This window comes from Hyperolius riggenbachi, chromosome 3, assembly GCF_040937935.1.
Source record: "Hyperolius riggenbachi isolate aHypRig1 chromosome 3, aHypRig1.pri, whole genome shotgun sequence".
Taxonomy (NCBI): domain Eukaryota; kingdom Metazoa; phylum Chordata; class Amphibia; order Anura; family Hyperoliidae; genus Hyperolius; species Hyperolius riggenbachi.
The window spans coordinates 155919393-155937361 of NC_090648.1; the positions used below are offsets into that span (position 1 = coordinate 155919393).

At 43.5% G+C, this 17969-nt stretch overlaps 1 protein-coding gene across 3 annotated transcripts in view; it reads left to right on the forward strand.

Moving 5' to 3' along the window:
* CHD2 (chromodomain helicase DNA binding protein 2) overlaps positions 1-17969 on the forward strand; it is a 107041-nt gene that overhangs the window by 19348 nt on the left and 69724 nt on the right. For 2 of the 3 annotated variants that reach the window (XM_068275144.1, XM_068275145.1), the window contains 4 exons: positions 6081-6303; positions 9813-9899; positions 13368-13426; positions 14490-14627. In XM_068275144.1, the coding sequence (XP_068131245.1) occupies positions 6081-6303; positions 9813-9899; positions 13368-13426; positions 14490-14627 (507 nt within the window). The remainder of the gene's footprint in view (positions 1-6080; positions 6304-9812; positions 9900-13367; positions 13427-14489; positions 14628-17969) is intronic. The other variant, XM_068275146.1, reaches the window with a different exon arrangement.

The window sequence follows — 17969 nt, forward strand, 5'->3', positions numbered from 1 at the left end:
GCTGGAAACCAGCAAGCAAGCAGATTACGTTACAAAATGGAGTATTACTGACAGCACTTGAAATACTTATGCAGTTTTTGCTGCCCTCTACTGACACTTGGTGTAAAACGCAATCTCACTGTAGCCATCTGAACAGTGTTCATTCACAGACAAAGCTGCTTTTTTATTTTTTATTGCAGGTTACCAACAAAACAAAAAAAAAGTGAAGAGACCAGACATGGATTCTGGAAATCTATAAGTGTATGGGTACCTTTGGGAAGGAAACAGTGTCACAAGCAGTGTTATCCTTACTTGAACTAATGTCTATTTGTCACCAGTAATGTACTGGTGTTTCAGATAAAGACGGTGACATGCACTATGCTGTGTAGCAGTACATGTCTGCAGCAGTAAGTTGCTGATAGTGCTCAGATGTTTACATTTTATCAAACTAGCAGCAGCTGCTGGGTAGTTGGCTTTGGTTGTAGCTGCTATTCGAGTAGGTCCTCCATGCAACATTACAAATAACGTACACTTGTTTGTCGGTACAGATTCATCTTTAAAGGGTGTATAATGCTTTAGGTAACACAGTTTATCTGCTGTCTGTCACATCCTTAAAGCAGTAGGATCAGCCATATTATGCCAGGGAAAAAAAAACACATATAAGTAGATAAATACTTGATCAACTTACATAACACATGTATTGTACTGTCCACGTTTTGATTTCAGTGAATGTTATATAGTAAATTACGAGAATTCTGTTCCTGGTGGGGGCCATGTCTTTTGCCCACAGTTAAGGCTAACTCGTGATGTCATTTCTGCCCTTTACTTTTTTTCTTGTCTCCTCCAATCGCTGAGTCGCCTCAGCCTTGCTTGTAAACACAAGTGAGTAGGGGATTAGGTTTCAGATAAGAAGCTGGCAGGGAAATAAAGGGAAGAGGAGGAATAGATTATAGATAAAAAGAACCCCCAGCATGCAATTCTTTAGCACAACTACTAAAGGGCCAGTGTTCCTTAAGTATGTGATAACTCCAAATCTTAACAGCAAAATTTTTTTTGAAAGTTTTGAATGCAGGCTTAGCATCTTTATCACTTAATACACTCAGACCAGTTGCTGTTGAAATTTAATTTTTATGGTGACGATACCGCATTAAGGTGGGTGCACACATCAGATAAAAGTCTTTGAAAAATGAAAGATCACAGACCAAATTTACCCCCTTCCATGTAGTATGAGAGCATACTCTACACAGTCTATTCTATTGAGCTGAACTCTCCATCAGATACAAATCTTTGCCGGATGTTGTACACAAAGATGCTGTACACATAACAGATCAGTATTTACAAAAGATCAGTTCTTGCGAATTGCATTCATAGTCTGTGATATCTGCAGATCTCATACACACCTTGTTTAACGGACAATCATCTGCAGATCAGATCCACCAGGATGGATCTTCAGATCTACAGATAATTGTCTGATCTGCTGATGAATGTCTGTTAAGGTGTGCATTAGATCTGCAGATATCATAGACTTGAATGCAATTTGTAGAAACTGATCTTTTGTAGGAGCTGATCTTTTGCAGATACTGATCTTTTGCATGTGCACAGCATCTTTGTGTACAACATCCGGCAAAGCTTTTTATCTGATGGGGAGTTCAGCTCAATAGAATAGACCGTGTAAAGTATGGCTCTCATACTACATGGAAGGTGGTAAAACTGGTCTGTGATCTTTCATTTTCTAAAGACATTTATCTGATGCGTGTACCCACCTTTAGGACCAAGTCAGACTTGCTTGAAGGAACTGTATGCTATTTTTATTTTAGGTTTAGCACTAATACTAAACATTTTAAATGTTTTTAATTAGAAATAGGAAATATTTATATATTTTTTGTGTGCCTCCTGCACATTAGCCTGGTAATCTTTTGTTCACAGAAGATATTATTGCTTTACTGTCTTACTAAACAATACGACATACAACATTGATTGTTCATTATCACCACATTATTATTGATTTATAAAGCGCCAACATATTACGAGACACTGTACAACGTAAGAAACAAACATGGGGTACATAATAATACAGACAATGGTGTACACCAATATACAAGATACTGCAGTGGTGACAATACAGAATTGATACAACATACAGAATTGGTAATTACAGTGACAGAAGTAACATGATGAATACAATGTATAATGTATTCCAAGACACAAAAGGGGAGAGAGCCCTGCCCTTGCAAGTTTACAGTCTAAAGGAACATTATTTTTTATGTAGTGCTGTACATAGTACAGAACAAATAGTGGGGAGCATGTATACATATACAATGATTACAAATACACACATTATGTGTAAACACCACCAATACTGGTGCATGTTCATGTGATAAATTACATTAGAATAAGAAACACTAGGAGGAGATCCCTGCCCTTGCAAGCTTACAATCTAGAGGGTAGTGGGTAGGAGACATAAAGCCGCATCTACACACGTAGATGCGGCCGCGATGCTCCTTATCAATCGAGCCGCTGATGCGGCTCGATTGATAAGATCCGACAGGACGGATCTTAGCACCGCCGATTCCCTGCTCGTTCCCCGCGAGGGGACAATGGCAGGAAATCGAGCGGCGCGGGGACGAGCGGGTATTGATGCACGCGCGCCGAGCGGGGACGCGGCGGACACGCGGAAGAGGCGATCCGGCGGCTACTCGAGCCGCCGGATCGCCACAATCTCTCCCCGTGTAGACGGGGCTTTAGGGAAGGACACACAGCGGTTAGCAGATAAAGCAGAAACCTCCAATGCTAGCTGTAAAATACGATTAGCAGATTGTTTATATGAGCACTTTTACTTCAAAGATGTGCTAAAGTTGAACAAAATGCTATGGTGTATGGTCATTAGCATGGCAACCTCACTTGGTGGCTGATAACTAAGCCTTCTACACGCACTAGATAGTTCTTGGCGAAACCTCTGCTGAGAATGTAATGTGAGCAACCCGATGCTTTGATGAGAGTTCAGCCTAGCGGATTGTTTCAACTGAGCACTTGTCCAGGTTAATTCTCCACTGCTCACCCTTTCTGCTCTGTGCTTCTCCATTGTACACCATGCACACCATGCCATCGGTCCTCCTCCCCCTCCATAGTAACAAACAGAATCGCTAGCATACAGGCTAGTGATGTGACTGTATGGAACTCTGGGGGATTGAATCCTGATCCAGGCAACAGCCCTCATGCTTGTGCAAATGGTTGAAGTCCAGACAGGGCTGCCTCTTCCGGGAGTCTAATGTGTATACGGCAACCCCCAGGGCATTGTTAAGAGATGAACACTGCTGGATCAGCACATTCCAGCTCCAGACATAGCTCTATTGTTTCAACCCCTTATGCCTCTAACTCCATTGTGTAACGCTCCACACGCACACGCACACGCACACGCACACGCACACGCACACACACACACACACACACACACACACACAGCTACTGACTGTTCCCACTGAATGCCCAGCATCCAGTGCCATTTTGTTTCAGGTCCGGAAGAATGATGCCGTTCGGACCTTTTAGTTCAATTTACAGAATGGCTTAAATGGAACTGAGATGCGTGAACGGTTCCATGCCATGACGTTTTTATTTCCGTTTATGCGACTTTTTAGCACACGTGAACCAGCCCTTAAAGAGGAACTCCAGTGAAAATAATGTAACAAAGTGCTTCATTTTTACAATAATTATGTATAAATGATTTAGTCAGTGTTTGCTCATTGTAAAATCTTTCCTCTCCCCGATTTACATTCTGACATTTATTACATGGTGACATTTTTACTGTTGGCAGGTGATGTAGCTGCTGCATGCTTTTTTGGCAGGTGGAAACCGATATAAACGGCTATTTCCCACAATGCAACAAGATTAACAGACAGGAAACTGCCAGGAGTTCCACGGTCCTCAGTTTCTTGTGGGATGGGTTTCACCACAATATCAGTCATACAGCGCCCCCTCATGGTTTGTTTGTGAAAAGGAATAGATTTCTCATTTCTGTACTTATCAGTTAGCCGGGCGCATCCGGCTGGTGGCGCTAATTACATTCATAGTTACTTCGCGTAACAAAAGTGTGAATGTAACTGCCGCAGGTGGCGCTAATTGCATTCATAGTTAACGTAACAAAAGTGTGTTAATGTAAACTATGTAATTGTGTTTGAAGTGGCCGTCTCGCTGCGGCCAAATGTATTGTAAAGTGTGAGAGTTAATGGAAATAAAATGAAGCCGGTGGCAATGTAACAGATGAAGCTGCTGACTTCGCTCTCCTCCCCCTTTGCCCTCTCTCTCCTATACAATACTGGCAGCCGGCGGGGACATGCGTATCCCCCCAGAGTCGTTCGTCACAAGCAAACAACCAGAATTCCCTGCCGCGACGAACAACTCTGGGGGGACACGCATGTCCCCGCCGGCTGCCAGTATTGTATAGGAGAGAGAGGGCAAAGGGGGAGGAGAGCGAAGCCAGCAGCTTCATCTGTTACATTGCCGCCGGCTTCATTTTAATTCCATTAACTCTCACACTTTACAATACATTTGGCCGCAGCGAGACGGCCACTTCAAACACAATTACATCGTATACATGAACACACTTTTGTTACGTTAACTATGAATGCAATTAGTGCCACCTGCGGCGGTTACATTCACACTTTTGTTACGTGAAGTAACTATGAATGGAATTAGCGCTACCTGCCGGATGCGCCAGGCTAACGGATAAGTACCCTCATTTCTCATGTAAAAGGGGGTATCAGCTACTGATTGGGATAAAGTTCAATTCTTGGTAGGAGTTTCTCTTTAAAGCATACCCAGGGCATTAACTGAAAAAAAAACATGTATCACAAATTTTTATTTTCAGCTGATTTGGGTGGAAAGCTTCTTGATTGCAGGCTAAGTGTGGAGAAACTCCACCACCTGTTTCAATCCAGGCTTTGGAGTCTGTACAAAAATCATCAGACTCCGACTCCTTAGTTTATGAAACCACCGGCTCCAGGTACCCAAAATTGTTCCAACTCCACAGCCCTGGGTACAAAGAAAAAAAAATCACCTGACCCCGATGCCTCAGTTTATGAAGCCACCAAGCTCTGACTCCAGGTACCCGAAAATGTATCTGATTCCCAAATCCACAGCCCTGGTTCCAATACTGGCCCCTGATGTGCCCTCTGTAGTACCCTGTATTGTTCTTGTAGTCCCCTCCATAGCTTTCTGTAGTGCCCATCAATACTGCTCCACTGCCATCGGATCACTGCCTGGGCCACTTCCTGATTTTCCATGGTGCCTCATCACTATATTTCATCCATTGTGGTCATGCAGTAGGACCAGTGAGTGATATGGCTGTGGGGAGCCATGAGGAGGCCTGGGCGGTGATTGGAAGGGAGGTAGTAAACAAGAGGAAAGGTAAATACTGCAGATTGCAGAGTCCTGTCATGATCTCTGTTCTTTTGCCATTTCATCTTGCATTAAATGCTGAAGTATCCAACATTACAGAATAAAGGGGTACAGACTGCCAACAAGCTATTGTGTCCACTTGATGGTCAATCATTTTGAATACCTTATCAGTCATATTTCTAAATGTCCATTGGGAATTCAGCTGTTTGATTAGTTCCTTTTTAATCCTGTTCTGCACTGAGCTGCACTGTTGATTTTATTTTTAACTCATTCATAGTGAAATCATTTACCAATGTGATGTTGTTTTCTATTGATAGATCTGATCGGTTTGCTGTGTTCCTATCATTTAAGTGTTTTACCACACAAGCACCCAAGAAATATTATAGTACCAAATCTGGCGCTAGTCTACTTTAGCGGACCCAGCAGGAAACCTCATAGCCAACAGTTCTCCAATCTCAGCACCCTCTTACAGCACAGAGTGTTGTTATTGGTCAAATAGTGGGGGTAGTTCACTACAGCCTATTGGAAACCTAGTTGTTCCAGAGGGTGCTGTCCACCAAACCACGTCCATGAGGTTTCCTGCTGGATCCCCTAAAGAAGACTTGTGCCCCAAATCTTAGAAATTAAAAAGAAAAATAATACCTTCTAACCTATAAAATTACTAAGTTCACAGTGTAATGTTTTGTTTTTTCCCCCTCTTGTTGTAGCCATTCGGCCTCTGAAGAATCTAACCACTCGGCGTCTGAATCAGGCAGCCAGTCGGAGAGTGAACAAGCCAGCGAGCAGGCGAGTGAATCCAATAGCAGCTCAGAGTCCTCACAGAGTCAGTCTGAATCAGAATGCGAATCTGCAGGCTCCAAAAGCCAGGAGACCACACCCAACAAAAAGAAGGCTCTTCCCAAAAAGACGAGATTGGCGGATGTAAAAAAGGCAAGATCTTCTTGAGATCTTCTTGAAGGGATTTATGTAGTGCATCTTGGGAAGTGTAGTATTTGTACTGGGCATGTTTAAGGGATGCAGCGCAAAATGCTGTTGCCCACAGAAAACAGAAACCATCTAGTAGTTGATGTATCATCATCTGAGAGATTACTGTGGGTTTTTCAGCATCATGCAGCTCCACTTGTTATGGTCACTTTGAAATCACAACTGGAAGAAGTCTTCCTAGTCACCAGGCAGTCAGATGAACTTCCCAGATCAAAGCTTTTCACACCATCTATATCAGTACATATGTTTGTTTTTCAGTTTCATGTATGACAAAAAACAATTGTAAGAATAAAAATCTCATGCCGGTGTATTTATTATGTCATTGCCTACAGTATCTATTCTTTGCTTTTTCCTCTTTCCTTTTTGGCTAATCTTGCCTGTGAATGAGGTATTGGTGGTGGTTATTTTATGAGGAAAGACAAAGCAGGGGAAAATGGTAAGGAAGTAAGGGGCATAGAATTTGATAGCTATGACAGCTCTAGTGGGTTTGTGGAACCAATTTCAGCTTGCCCGGAAAAACTCAATTATGTCAGCTACTTGGTCTAATATGGAAATACCCGATTAAGCCATGGTAACCATACCCTGAGGAACCACTGTTTTTGTATTTGTAAATACAGTGGAGGAAATAATTATTTGACCCCTCAGTGATTTTGTAAGTTTGTCCAATGACAAAGAAATGAAAAGTCTCAGAACAATATAATTTCAATGGTAGGTTTATTTTAACAGTGGCAGATAGCACATCAAAAGGAAAATCGAAAAAATAACCTTAAGGCTGCTTACACACCAAGACGTTACAGGCGCACGTTAGTGCGCCTGTAACGCTCCCCCAACGCACAGCAATGTAACACAAGTGGGCTGTTCACACAGCCCACGTTGCGTTACATGTAACGCTGCACGTTCCCCGCAAAGTGCAGCATGCTACGGCGTTGGAGCGGCTATAGCCGCGTTAGACTGTTTGCACATGTGCAGTGGGGGGGCGGAGAGGAGGCGGGAGAGCCAGCTACAGTAGCCGCGCACATGGCTACTTAATATTCACTGCACTGGCGGGCGCTGATTGGCCGGCGGGACCACGTGATGCGGAGTGTCTCGCTCCGCATCACGTGGTCCCGCTGGCCAATCAGCGCCACTCTGGGAGACATTATAGGAATCGAGCCGCCTAACGCGGCTCACTCTACCGTCGGCTCTTGCAGCACCATACGTTGTGTTAGGTGCACGTTATGCGACCTTAACGTGGCACCTAACGCAACGTCTTGGTGTGCAAGAAGCCTAAATAAAAGATAGCAACTGATTTGCATTTCATTGAGTGAAATAAGTTTTTGAACCTTCTAACAATAAAAGACTTAATACTTAGTGGAAAAACCCTTGTTTGCAAGCACAGAGGTCAAACGTTTCTTGTAATTGATGACCAAGTTTGCACACATTTTAGGAGGAATGTTGGTCCACTCCTCTTTGCAGATCATCTCTAAATCCCTAAGGTTTCGAGGCTGTCTCTGTGCAACTCTGAGCTTGAGCTCCCTCCATAGGTTTTCTATTGGATTAAGGTCCGGAGACTGACTAGGCCACTCCATGACCTTAATGTGCTTCTTCTTGAGCCACTCCTTTGTTGCCTTTGCTGTATGTTTTGGGTCATTGTCGTGCTGGAACACCCATCCACGACCCATTTTCAGTTTCCTGGCAGAGGGAAGGAGGTTGTCGTTCAGGATTTCACGATACATGGCTCCGTCCATTTTCCCGTTAATGCGATTAAGTTGTCCTGTGCCCTTAGCAGAAAAACACCCCCAAAGCAAAATGTTTCCACCCCCATGCTTGACGGTGGGGACGGTGTTTTGGGGGTCATAGGCAGCATTTTTCTTCCTCCAAACACAGCGAGTTGAGTTAATGCCAAAGAGCTCTATTTTGGTCTCATCAGACCACAGCACCTTCTCCCAGTCACTCACAGAATCATTCAGGTGTTCATTGGCAAACTTCAGACGGGCCTGCACATGTGCCTTCTTGAGCAGGGGGACCTTGCGAGCCCTGCAGGATTTTAATCCATTGCGGTGTAATGTGTTTCCAATGGTTTTCTTGGTGACTGTGGTCCCTGCTAATTTGAGGTCATTCACTAACTCCTCCTGTGTAGTTCTAGGATGCTTTTTCACCTTTCTCAGAACCATTGACACCCCACGAGGTGAGATCTTGCGTGGAGCCCCAGAGCGAGGTCGATTGATGGTCATTTTGTGCTCCTTCCATTTTCGAACAATCGCACCAACAGTTGTCACCTTCTCTCCCAGCTTCTTGCTAATGGTTTTGTAGCCCATTCCAGCCTTGTGCAGGTCAACAATTTTGTCTCTGACATACTTGGACAGCTCTTTGGTCTTTCCCATGTTGGAGAGTTTGGAGTCTGCTTGATTGATTGATTCTGTGGACAGGTGTCTTTTATACAGGTGACTTGTTAAGACAGGTGTCCTTAATGAGGGTGACTAATTGAGTAGAAGTGTCTAACCACTCTGTGGGAGCCAGAACCCTCCCAAACAAAAAAATCCTTTGACTGGTTTCATCATCCTTTCTGCTTACATTAGGCCCTTCTATTTAATTGCCCGTCTTTAAGTAGGCAGTAGCAACTTTAGAAAGATGGCATCCCTCGCAGATGGGCAATGACCCCCAGTGAATCTTCCCATCCCTTCCTTTAGGTAGGCAGCATCCTGTACAGACTATGCCCAATGATATTTGGGGAGGGGAGCTATGCCTAATTATGTTTGCACATTTAACGAGGACTCTTCCTTATTATGCATGGGTATGTAGGGGAAGGGGTCTACCTTGTTATGTTGCTAATCCCTGAATCGGCAAACATAATTATGCAGGACTCCCCCTTTAAATCGCCAAACAGATGTAAACATGTCCCCCAAACATATTTAGGGAGATCCCCATATAGCTTTCTGTTGGTCTAGTCCCCGCCCCCAGCTTTATCTAGCTTTTGTGGTGGTGTAGTAGTCCCCCCATACAGCTTTCCTGGTGTTATAGTGCACCCCTCTATTCCTATGAAACACTCGTTCTCACCACTGTCGCCAACACATCCCTAGGCCACCCCAAGGTAGTGCTCTCAGTTCGAGAACCTCTGTCCTAACCCAACCAACCCTAGTCACAAAACATTTCTAAGGGATGTAAGGCACCAATGCAAATTCGGCTATCAGTTTATGTTGTAGGTTACAGAATGAAAGTAAACATTTAGTTGTTATGGGTAGGTCAATATTTTCACTTGCTGTGTGTTCATAGGAAAGAATAACTCAAGTAGCTGTAAGGCAAAGACCTGTGTGAGATCACATAATTACTACTGTTGAGCTGTATCTGCATTCATGTTCTATAGAAACTCTACCTTTCTGCCCTCTATTTTGACACAGTTTTTCTTTGTCACCAAAATAGTCATCCTGTTGCCGAAGGAATATAAAGCAGACTTTTCTTGATTATGCTTTTTACAGATGTGGGAAGAATACCCTGATGTTTATGGAGTGAGAAGGTCAAATCGCAGTAGGCAAGAACCATCAAGATTTAATATTAAAGCTGAGGTAAGGAGCAGAATAGAAGAAAGTCAACCACAATTTCAAAATGTATCTCCTTTGACAAAAATAACAAATGAGCGTGTGCATGCGGCTTTGGTTGTGGAAGTGATGCATGCATGGTGTATGGGGATGTTCATGATTTAGCTGTACATGTTTACACAGTCTCATGTGAATGATAATCATCTAAACGGATTTTCAAGCATAGGAATTTTGTTGTGCTCAAGAACGTTTATTGGTCATTAGATTGTCATGTCATTAGGCTGCTTTTCAAGGAACGATTACGTCTGATGATTGGTTGTGGATCACTTGTTTTCAACACCTTTTGTGTAGGGTGTACACAAAGCCACAGAATCTACTTTGAAAGATCTGCTTTTTCTCCCTTGAAAAGTTCTCCCAGATTTAATTATCAGAGAATAGGCAGAATGCAGATTGCACACAGAAACCGAACACTGAAGGCAGTCCCCGGGTTAAGAACAAAATGGGGTCTGTAGGTTTGTCTTAAAAGACAACTATAGTGAGAGGGATATGGAGGCTGTCATATTTATTTCCTTTTAAACAATACCAGTTGCCTGGCAGCCCTGCTGATCTATTTAGCTGCAGTAGTGTCTGATTCACACACCTGAAGCAAGCATGCGGCTAATCTTGTCAGATCTGACAATAATGTCAAAAACACGTGATCTGCATATGCTTGTTCAGGGACTATGGCTAAATGTAATTAGGCAGAGGATCAGGCAGGGCTGCCTAGCAAATAGTATTGCGTAAAAGTAAATAAATATGGCAGCCTCCTTATCCCTTTCACTTCAGTTGTCCTTTAAGTTTAATTCATATGCAAATCAGAACAGGTACATTTATCTATGATCATAAACGCATAAAAGTTCTTTAGCGCCTCCCGTGTCTCCTTTAGCTTCTCCGTTTCTGCCAAATGTACCCCTTTTTTGTTCTCTAACCTCTATTATACAGTTGATCATTCAATGCTTCAAAGTTAATATTTAAATGGGCAGCGGCTATCTCCCCTAGCTGTGTCACTAAGCCCCCCAACAGGCTGAGCCTATAGCATGGTACTACCTTCCTATGGAGATGTCGTCATACGATTTTCATTTCCCTGGTCTAGGACAATTATCCCTTACACGGCTTCCAAACCTCCAACTTTATGCTAATTACTGATATAATATGCATTGTACTTGTACTGTTTCTATGCTGGATACAGCGCTGTACTATTTGTTACAATACTATGACTGTTGATCTTGCTCTTTATGTTAAAATCAATAAAAATTATTAAAACACAAAGTTAATATTTACTGGCATACTGTCCCTCAAACTGTCCTCTCCTCTGAGAGAGGAGGGGAAGGATCGGGGAGAGTCAGTGAGATGGCCTAAGTGGCAGGGAATGGGAGTTATGCAAGACAAGACACAGAACATTTATATTGCGCTCTTCTCCTGGAGGACTCTAAGCGCCAAAGCTGCTGTCACCTAAAGCGTGATGCATGGGCGACCAGGATCATTAAGGAGCCTTGCCCAAATGCTCCTTACAGTTTTATGTACTGGCTTGAGTGCCTCTGTTGCTAAGCATGCCCCTTCCCCTGTTAGATTGCAGACAAGCTAGCTGTCGGTAAATTTGGGGGAGGAAGGGGCAGCGGTGAGCAGGCCGCACAGAGAACAGTGCCCAGGGGACACTGATGCATGTCCTTTAGATGGGAACATGCCTCTGTGTTCCATTTGTGCCCACTGATACCCCCCGGGTACTTTTTAAATTTGATTGATGTACAGTATATTTGGAAAACTCTACAGTGGGTTGCAAAAGTATTCGGCCCCCTTGAAGTTTTCCACATTTTGTCATATTAGTGCCACAAACATGAATCAATTTTATTTGAATTCCACATGAAAGACCAATACAAAGTGGCATACATGTGAGAAGTGGAACGAAAATCATACATGATTCCAAACATTTTTTTACAAATAAATAACTGCAAAGTGGTTTGTGCATAATTATTCGGCCCCCTTTGATCTGAGTGCAGTCAGTTGCCTATAGACATTGCCTGATGAGTGCTAATGACTAAATAGAGTGCACCTGTGTGTAATCTAATGTCAGTACAAATACAGCTGCTCAGTGAGGGCCTCAGAGGTTGTCTAAGAGAATATTGGGAGCAACAACACCGTGAAGTCCAAAGAACACACAAGACAGGTCAGGGATCAAGTTATTGAAAAATTTAAAGCAGGCTTAGGCTACAAAAAGATTTCGAATGCCTTGAACATCCCACGGAGCACTGTTCAAGCGATCATTCAGAAATGGAAGGAGTATGGCACAACTGTAAATCTACCAAGACAAGGCCATCCACCTAAACTCACAAGCCGAACAAGGAGAGCGCTGATCAGAAATGCAGTCAAGAGGCCCATGGTGACTCTGGACGAGCTGCAGAGATCTACAGCTCAGGTGGGGGAATCTGTCCATAGGACAACTATTCGTCGTGCACTGTACAAAGTTGGCCTTTATGGAAGAGTGACAAGAAGAAAGGCATTGTTAACAAAAAGCATAAGAAGTCCCCTTTGCAGTTTGCCACAAGCCATGTGGGGGACACAGCAACCATACGGAAGAAGGTGCTCTAGTCAGATGAGACCAAAATGGAACTTTTTGGCCAAAATGCAAAACGCTATGTGTGGCGGAAAACTAACACTGCACATCAATGTGAACACACCATCCCCACTGTCAAATATGGTGGTGGCAGCATCATGCTCGGGGGGTGCATCTCTTCAGCAGGGACAGGGAAGCTGGTCAGAGGTGATGGGAAGATGGACGGAGCCAAATACAGGGCAAACTTGTAAGAAAACCTATTGGAGACTGCAAAAGACTTGAGACTGGGGCAGAGGTTCACCTTCCAGCAGGACAATGACCCTAAACATAAAGCCAGGGCAACAATGGAATGGTTTAAAACAAAACATATCCATGTGTTAGAATGGCCCAGTCAAAGTCCAGATCTGAATCCAATCGAGAATCTGTGGCAAGATCTGAAAACTGCTGTTCACAAACACTGTCCATCTAATCTGACTGAGCTGGAGCTGTTTTGCAAAGAAGAATGGGCAAGGATTTCAGTCTCTAGATGTGCAAAGCTGGTAGAGACATACCCTAAAAGACTGGGCAGCTGTAATTGCAGCAAAAGGTGGTTCTACAAAGTATTGACTCAGGGGGCCGAATAATTACACACACCCCACTTTGCAGTTATTTATTTGTAAAAAATGTTTGGAATGATGTATGATTTTTGATCCACTTCTCACATGTACACCACTTTGTATTGGTCTTTCACGTGGAATTCCAATAAAATTGATGCATGTTTGTGGCAGTAATGTGACAAAATGTGGAAAACTTCAAGGGGGCCGAATACTTTTGCAACTCACTGTATATGTACATACATTACTGCGTATGTAAATAACTTGTTGAGCTGTTAGGTGTTTCATTGGCTGCCTCAAATGTTTTTTTAGACCACAGATTCTGAAAATGAGAGTCCAAGGAGAAGAAGCCTTAGAAATGTCGGCAAAAGGTGAGTGGCTCTGATTAGTCTAATGTTGCTAACATTCGCCCCTGTCTTATAATTGCCTTATACAGAGGCACATATGTAATTCACTTTTCTCCTAGGTAATATTTTTACACCTTATCCATAAAATACATTTTAAGCCACCAGCAAGCAAGAAAATACTCAGGATAATTTTGGGAGCAGTATATCTACGCCCTGCAGGACTTAATTTTAAAGTCCCAAGGGCATAGATACATGTCTTGTGACCGGCAGTTACAGGATGGATTGTTGGATGAGAAATGTTTTAACATTTAAACTTTGTAATAACCGGGACAAATGGGTAAATAAAATGTGTGGGTTTTATCTACAGTCCCTACAATCTTATTTTAAGACTATAATGGCTGAAAACTGAGAAACAATTATTTTAATACGTTTTTTTCTTATTCTCATTTAATATGCATACAAAATTAAAATATTTCTTAGCAAAAAGTACCACCCAAAGAAAGCCTTATTAGTGACGGAAACAAATGTATAGCTCATTTAGGTGTGATAAAGTTATTGGTAAATAAATGAATGGAAGGAGCGCTGAAATGTGAAAATTGCTCTGGTCCATAAGAGGAAAACGCCTTAGTGGTGAACTAGTTAAACAAAAGATGAAAAACTACCGTATCTCCTAAGAGAAATCACAGGAGAAAAGGTGAATTGCATATGGTCCAGAAAGATTTGATTTACATATATGTTTAAGACTCTCCAGGGGAGATCATCTGTATCTGGGAGGATGTTCAAGGAGCTATTGCCTGAGATTCTAAGTCCCCGGCATAGAGGGACAAAGCGCTCTAGCTTGCTAACCTGTACAGGCAAACCAGCCTACAAGAGAGGCGAGATCAATCTACCTTCGGCTTATAAATGGATTGTTGGGAGAATAGTGTGTGCACTTTCTCTCTGCCTCTAGAGCCATTTATCCATATAGTATAATTCACTGACAACACTGATAGCTCCCTTGGGATCCCCAAGAGCCACTCACTTTAGACATTAAAATGTTTGGAAGAAATGGCAGTAAGACAGTGTTATTTATTTCTCCCTTGAACAGAGAAAAGAAAAAAATTTCTTCTTCTGATGATGATGATGATGATGATGATGACGAGGATGATGATGAGGAGGATGCTAGCAGTGGAGACAGTGAAGAAGAAAAACCTAAAAGCAGACCTCGTCGAATGGCAGCAAAAAGGTAGTATGATGCATGAGTAAACTGAACTGATCAAAAATGATGGTGTCCATGTCTAAAGGTGACCACTAACAGTCCAATTTCTAGCGAAAAATCGTTTGAGCGATCAGAAATTCGGATTGGTTGTAAATAATCTCCTTTAACGGGCACAATCAATTATGAACGATTATAAAAATAGTCGTCCGATTGGATTTTGGTCAAACCAAAATTTGCATTTTCTTGTTGGTTGTGATAGGAAGCAAAGATTTGTTCGTTGATAGTGTAGTGAGCGATTTTTCTTCCGATCAGAATTATCTGATCGCTCAAACGATTTTTCACTAAAAATTTGATCATTAGTGGCCACCTTTAGACATTGTAGTTTTCTCATTTCCACCTAGTTTCCACTTTTGCAGGATTAGTGCAAAATGAATTTCAATTTGTAAGGAATTGACCCCTAAAAGCCCAGCAAAGACTCTCTTTGGCTCCCTGCACACTGCAAATCCGTTTTCCGATTCCGTTTCCGATTTTCCCTGAATACATTCAACAGAAAAACGGATCAAAAAACGCAGCATGCAGTAAAGATTAAAAATCAGAATCGGATGTAAAAACAGATTAAAAAGCGGAATCGGAATCGGAAATGTATGCAGTGTGCAAGAGGCCTTTAAGGAGGACTTTTCTAAATGTAACTTAATGATTCAAATTGCTAATTTTTTTACAATATCAATTTAGAAATTACCGTATATACTCGCAAGCAAGCCGAATTTTTGACCCCAAAAAAGTGGCCCAAAAGTGAGGGTCTCGGCTTGCTTGCGAGTCACGAAGGAGAGCGGGCAGCTAAGAGATCGGGTGCGGAGGGCGCAGAGTATAGCTGCATCCGCTGGATGTCCGCGGCGAGAACAGAGCGGATGGATGGCCACACAGAATAGAAGCACAGCAGGAGCGCTCTTCCGTGTTCATAATCTCGCGCTTCCTGCTGTGTCTGCACCTTGTACACCCATTGGCTATTACCAGCTATTACCAGCCAATGGGTGTACAAGGTGCAGACACAGCAGGAAGCGCGAGATTATGAACACGGAAGAGCGCTCCTGCTGTGTTTCTATTCTGTGTGGCCATCCATACACTCTGTTCTCGCCGCGGACATCCAGCGGCTGGCCGGCTGCAGCTATACTCTAAAAGACTTCTGTGTGGCCATCCATCCGCTCTGCTCTGCTCTCGCGGCTGCAGCTATAATCTCCGCCCTCCGCACCCGATCTCTCAGCTGCCCGCTCTCCTTCGGCCCGATCACTGCCGTATCACCGCTGCACTCTGAGCCGCTCTCCTCAGCAGGTTAGTCCGCACTGCACACCCCTCACTGATTCTGGGTGGCCATTCATTTCTCCTGCTCTGCTCCCCCAGGGCTTCGGCTTGCATGAGGGTCATTAATTTTTTCATGTTTTGTTAGGTAAAAGTTGGGGGGTCTGCTTACATGCGGGTCGGCTTGCTTGTGAGTATATACGGTAAGTCAGTGTTGCCCATTGTAAAACTAATTACAACAGAGAGAAAATGTGTGCATCAACCAAGTGAACCTGACAAATCTGGCTTTGCAAATTTGGCCTATTGGCTAATCACGAGACATTGCTCATGCAAATATGCATTTGCTTTCGCATGCCTAAATATGCAGGGTCAAAAACCACAAAACAATCGCCCTGCGGGAATTAGTTCATGCTACATAGCACTATCCAGGGGCGCCACGAGTAGGCTTCCCATTGCCCCCATACAACCGGGGGGCCGCGGGGGTCCCAGGCTCTCTCACTGCCTGGAACCCACACAGCGGCACCTCAGAGGTGGAGGCTGGGGGGTGCAGGCGATCTCCCCAGCGTGGCCAGCGCCGGGAAGAGCCGCCCGCACACACCTCCCAAGATTAAAAATTTGGTTGATGCACACATTTTCTCTCTGTTGTAATTACCATTGTAAAACCTTTCTTCTCCCTGATTTACATTATTAAATTTATCACAGGTGGTGACATCTTTACTGCTGGCAACTGCATCACTGTGAAGTGTGTGTTTGTGTTCTGAAGTGATCAGAAACAACTCCTGGTCTCCCAGAGTGTTCTGAGACAGAAAGCTGCTGCATAACTAAATAGCCAAGGCTAAACCTCACTGGGAGGGCAGGTTTACATACAAGGCAGGACTTATTTCTGTCCCTCAGCCAACTTGCTTGTGGCTCCCCTTACGTTTGCAGCAACCCCCTCTTCCATGTCTAACATTAATGTACAGCAGCCCCCTTCAGTTATAAGATCCCTTGGGCAGCAGCCCTATTTCCTTAACTGCAACCTCTTATCTCATATGCATCAATCTCTCTTCTATGTCTAGTCACCCCCTGGCCAGGTGCAGCTCAAGGCCTGGGTCTTGGTGGCTTTTCCAGAAATCTGACTCTGGTTACATGCTAATATATAACAATAGGAAGTATTTCTGATGCTGAAACCAGGGTAATTAACATAAAATTGGGTATTCTGAATAATGTATTACTCTTCTGTATGTCCTTGCGGTGGGTACATACACACGGCTTACAAATGTCTTTAGCTGTGAGGCAGGAACTAGACAGAAGATTGCGGCGTGCAGTTTTAAGGGACAATTCACACCAGCAACAATTGTACACAAGCAACAACATACTGAGTGATCTGACAACGGAAGCAGTCTGCCATGGATTGGTAAAGTGATCATCATCGTCTGATTCCAAGCCGTCCACAAGCTGTCCATGTTTAAAGCCCCATACACACGCTCAACAACAGTCTCCAGTATCTAGCCATTAACAAGCATTTTCGAAAAGTTGCACGACAAAACATGCGTGTGTATGGGTAGACGACCAAGCGAGAACATAGATAAGGGTCGTAAAACGAGAGATAAGGAAAAGTTGAATCGTTCCGCAGTTCGGTTTGTTTTTAGAAACCGGAAGATTCTCATGCAAGATAACCATGTGTACAAAAGTTTGTTGCGACAGTGTTCTCCCCAGAATTTTTTTCCAGCCGGGTGGCATAAAATAGTAGCCGGGTGGCATGAAAAAGTAGCCGGGTGGGGCGAGTTGAATATGCAGGGCAACTGTGCTTACAGCATAGGAGGTGGTGAGGAGGTGAGCCGATGACAGCCGGGTGGTCACCAAATCTAGCCGGGTGGAGCACCCGGCTAAAAGAGCCTGGGGAGAACACTGCGCGATCACGGTACAACAAAGGTCGCTGGACGTGTCCGGAGGTGTTCGTAGAATACAGACGTACTTACGTCTGGGCGTAAAATGTACTCGAGTGAGCGGGTCAGCCACTCAAATTGTATTTTATTAATATTATAATTTTACAATCCCATTTACCGTATATACTCGCAAGCAAGCCGACCC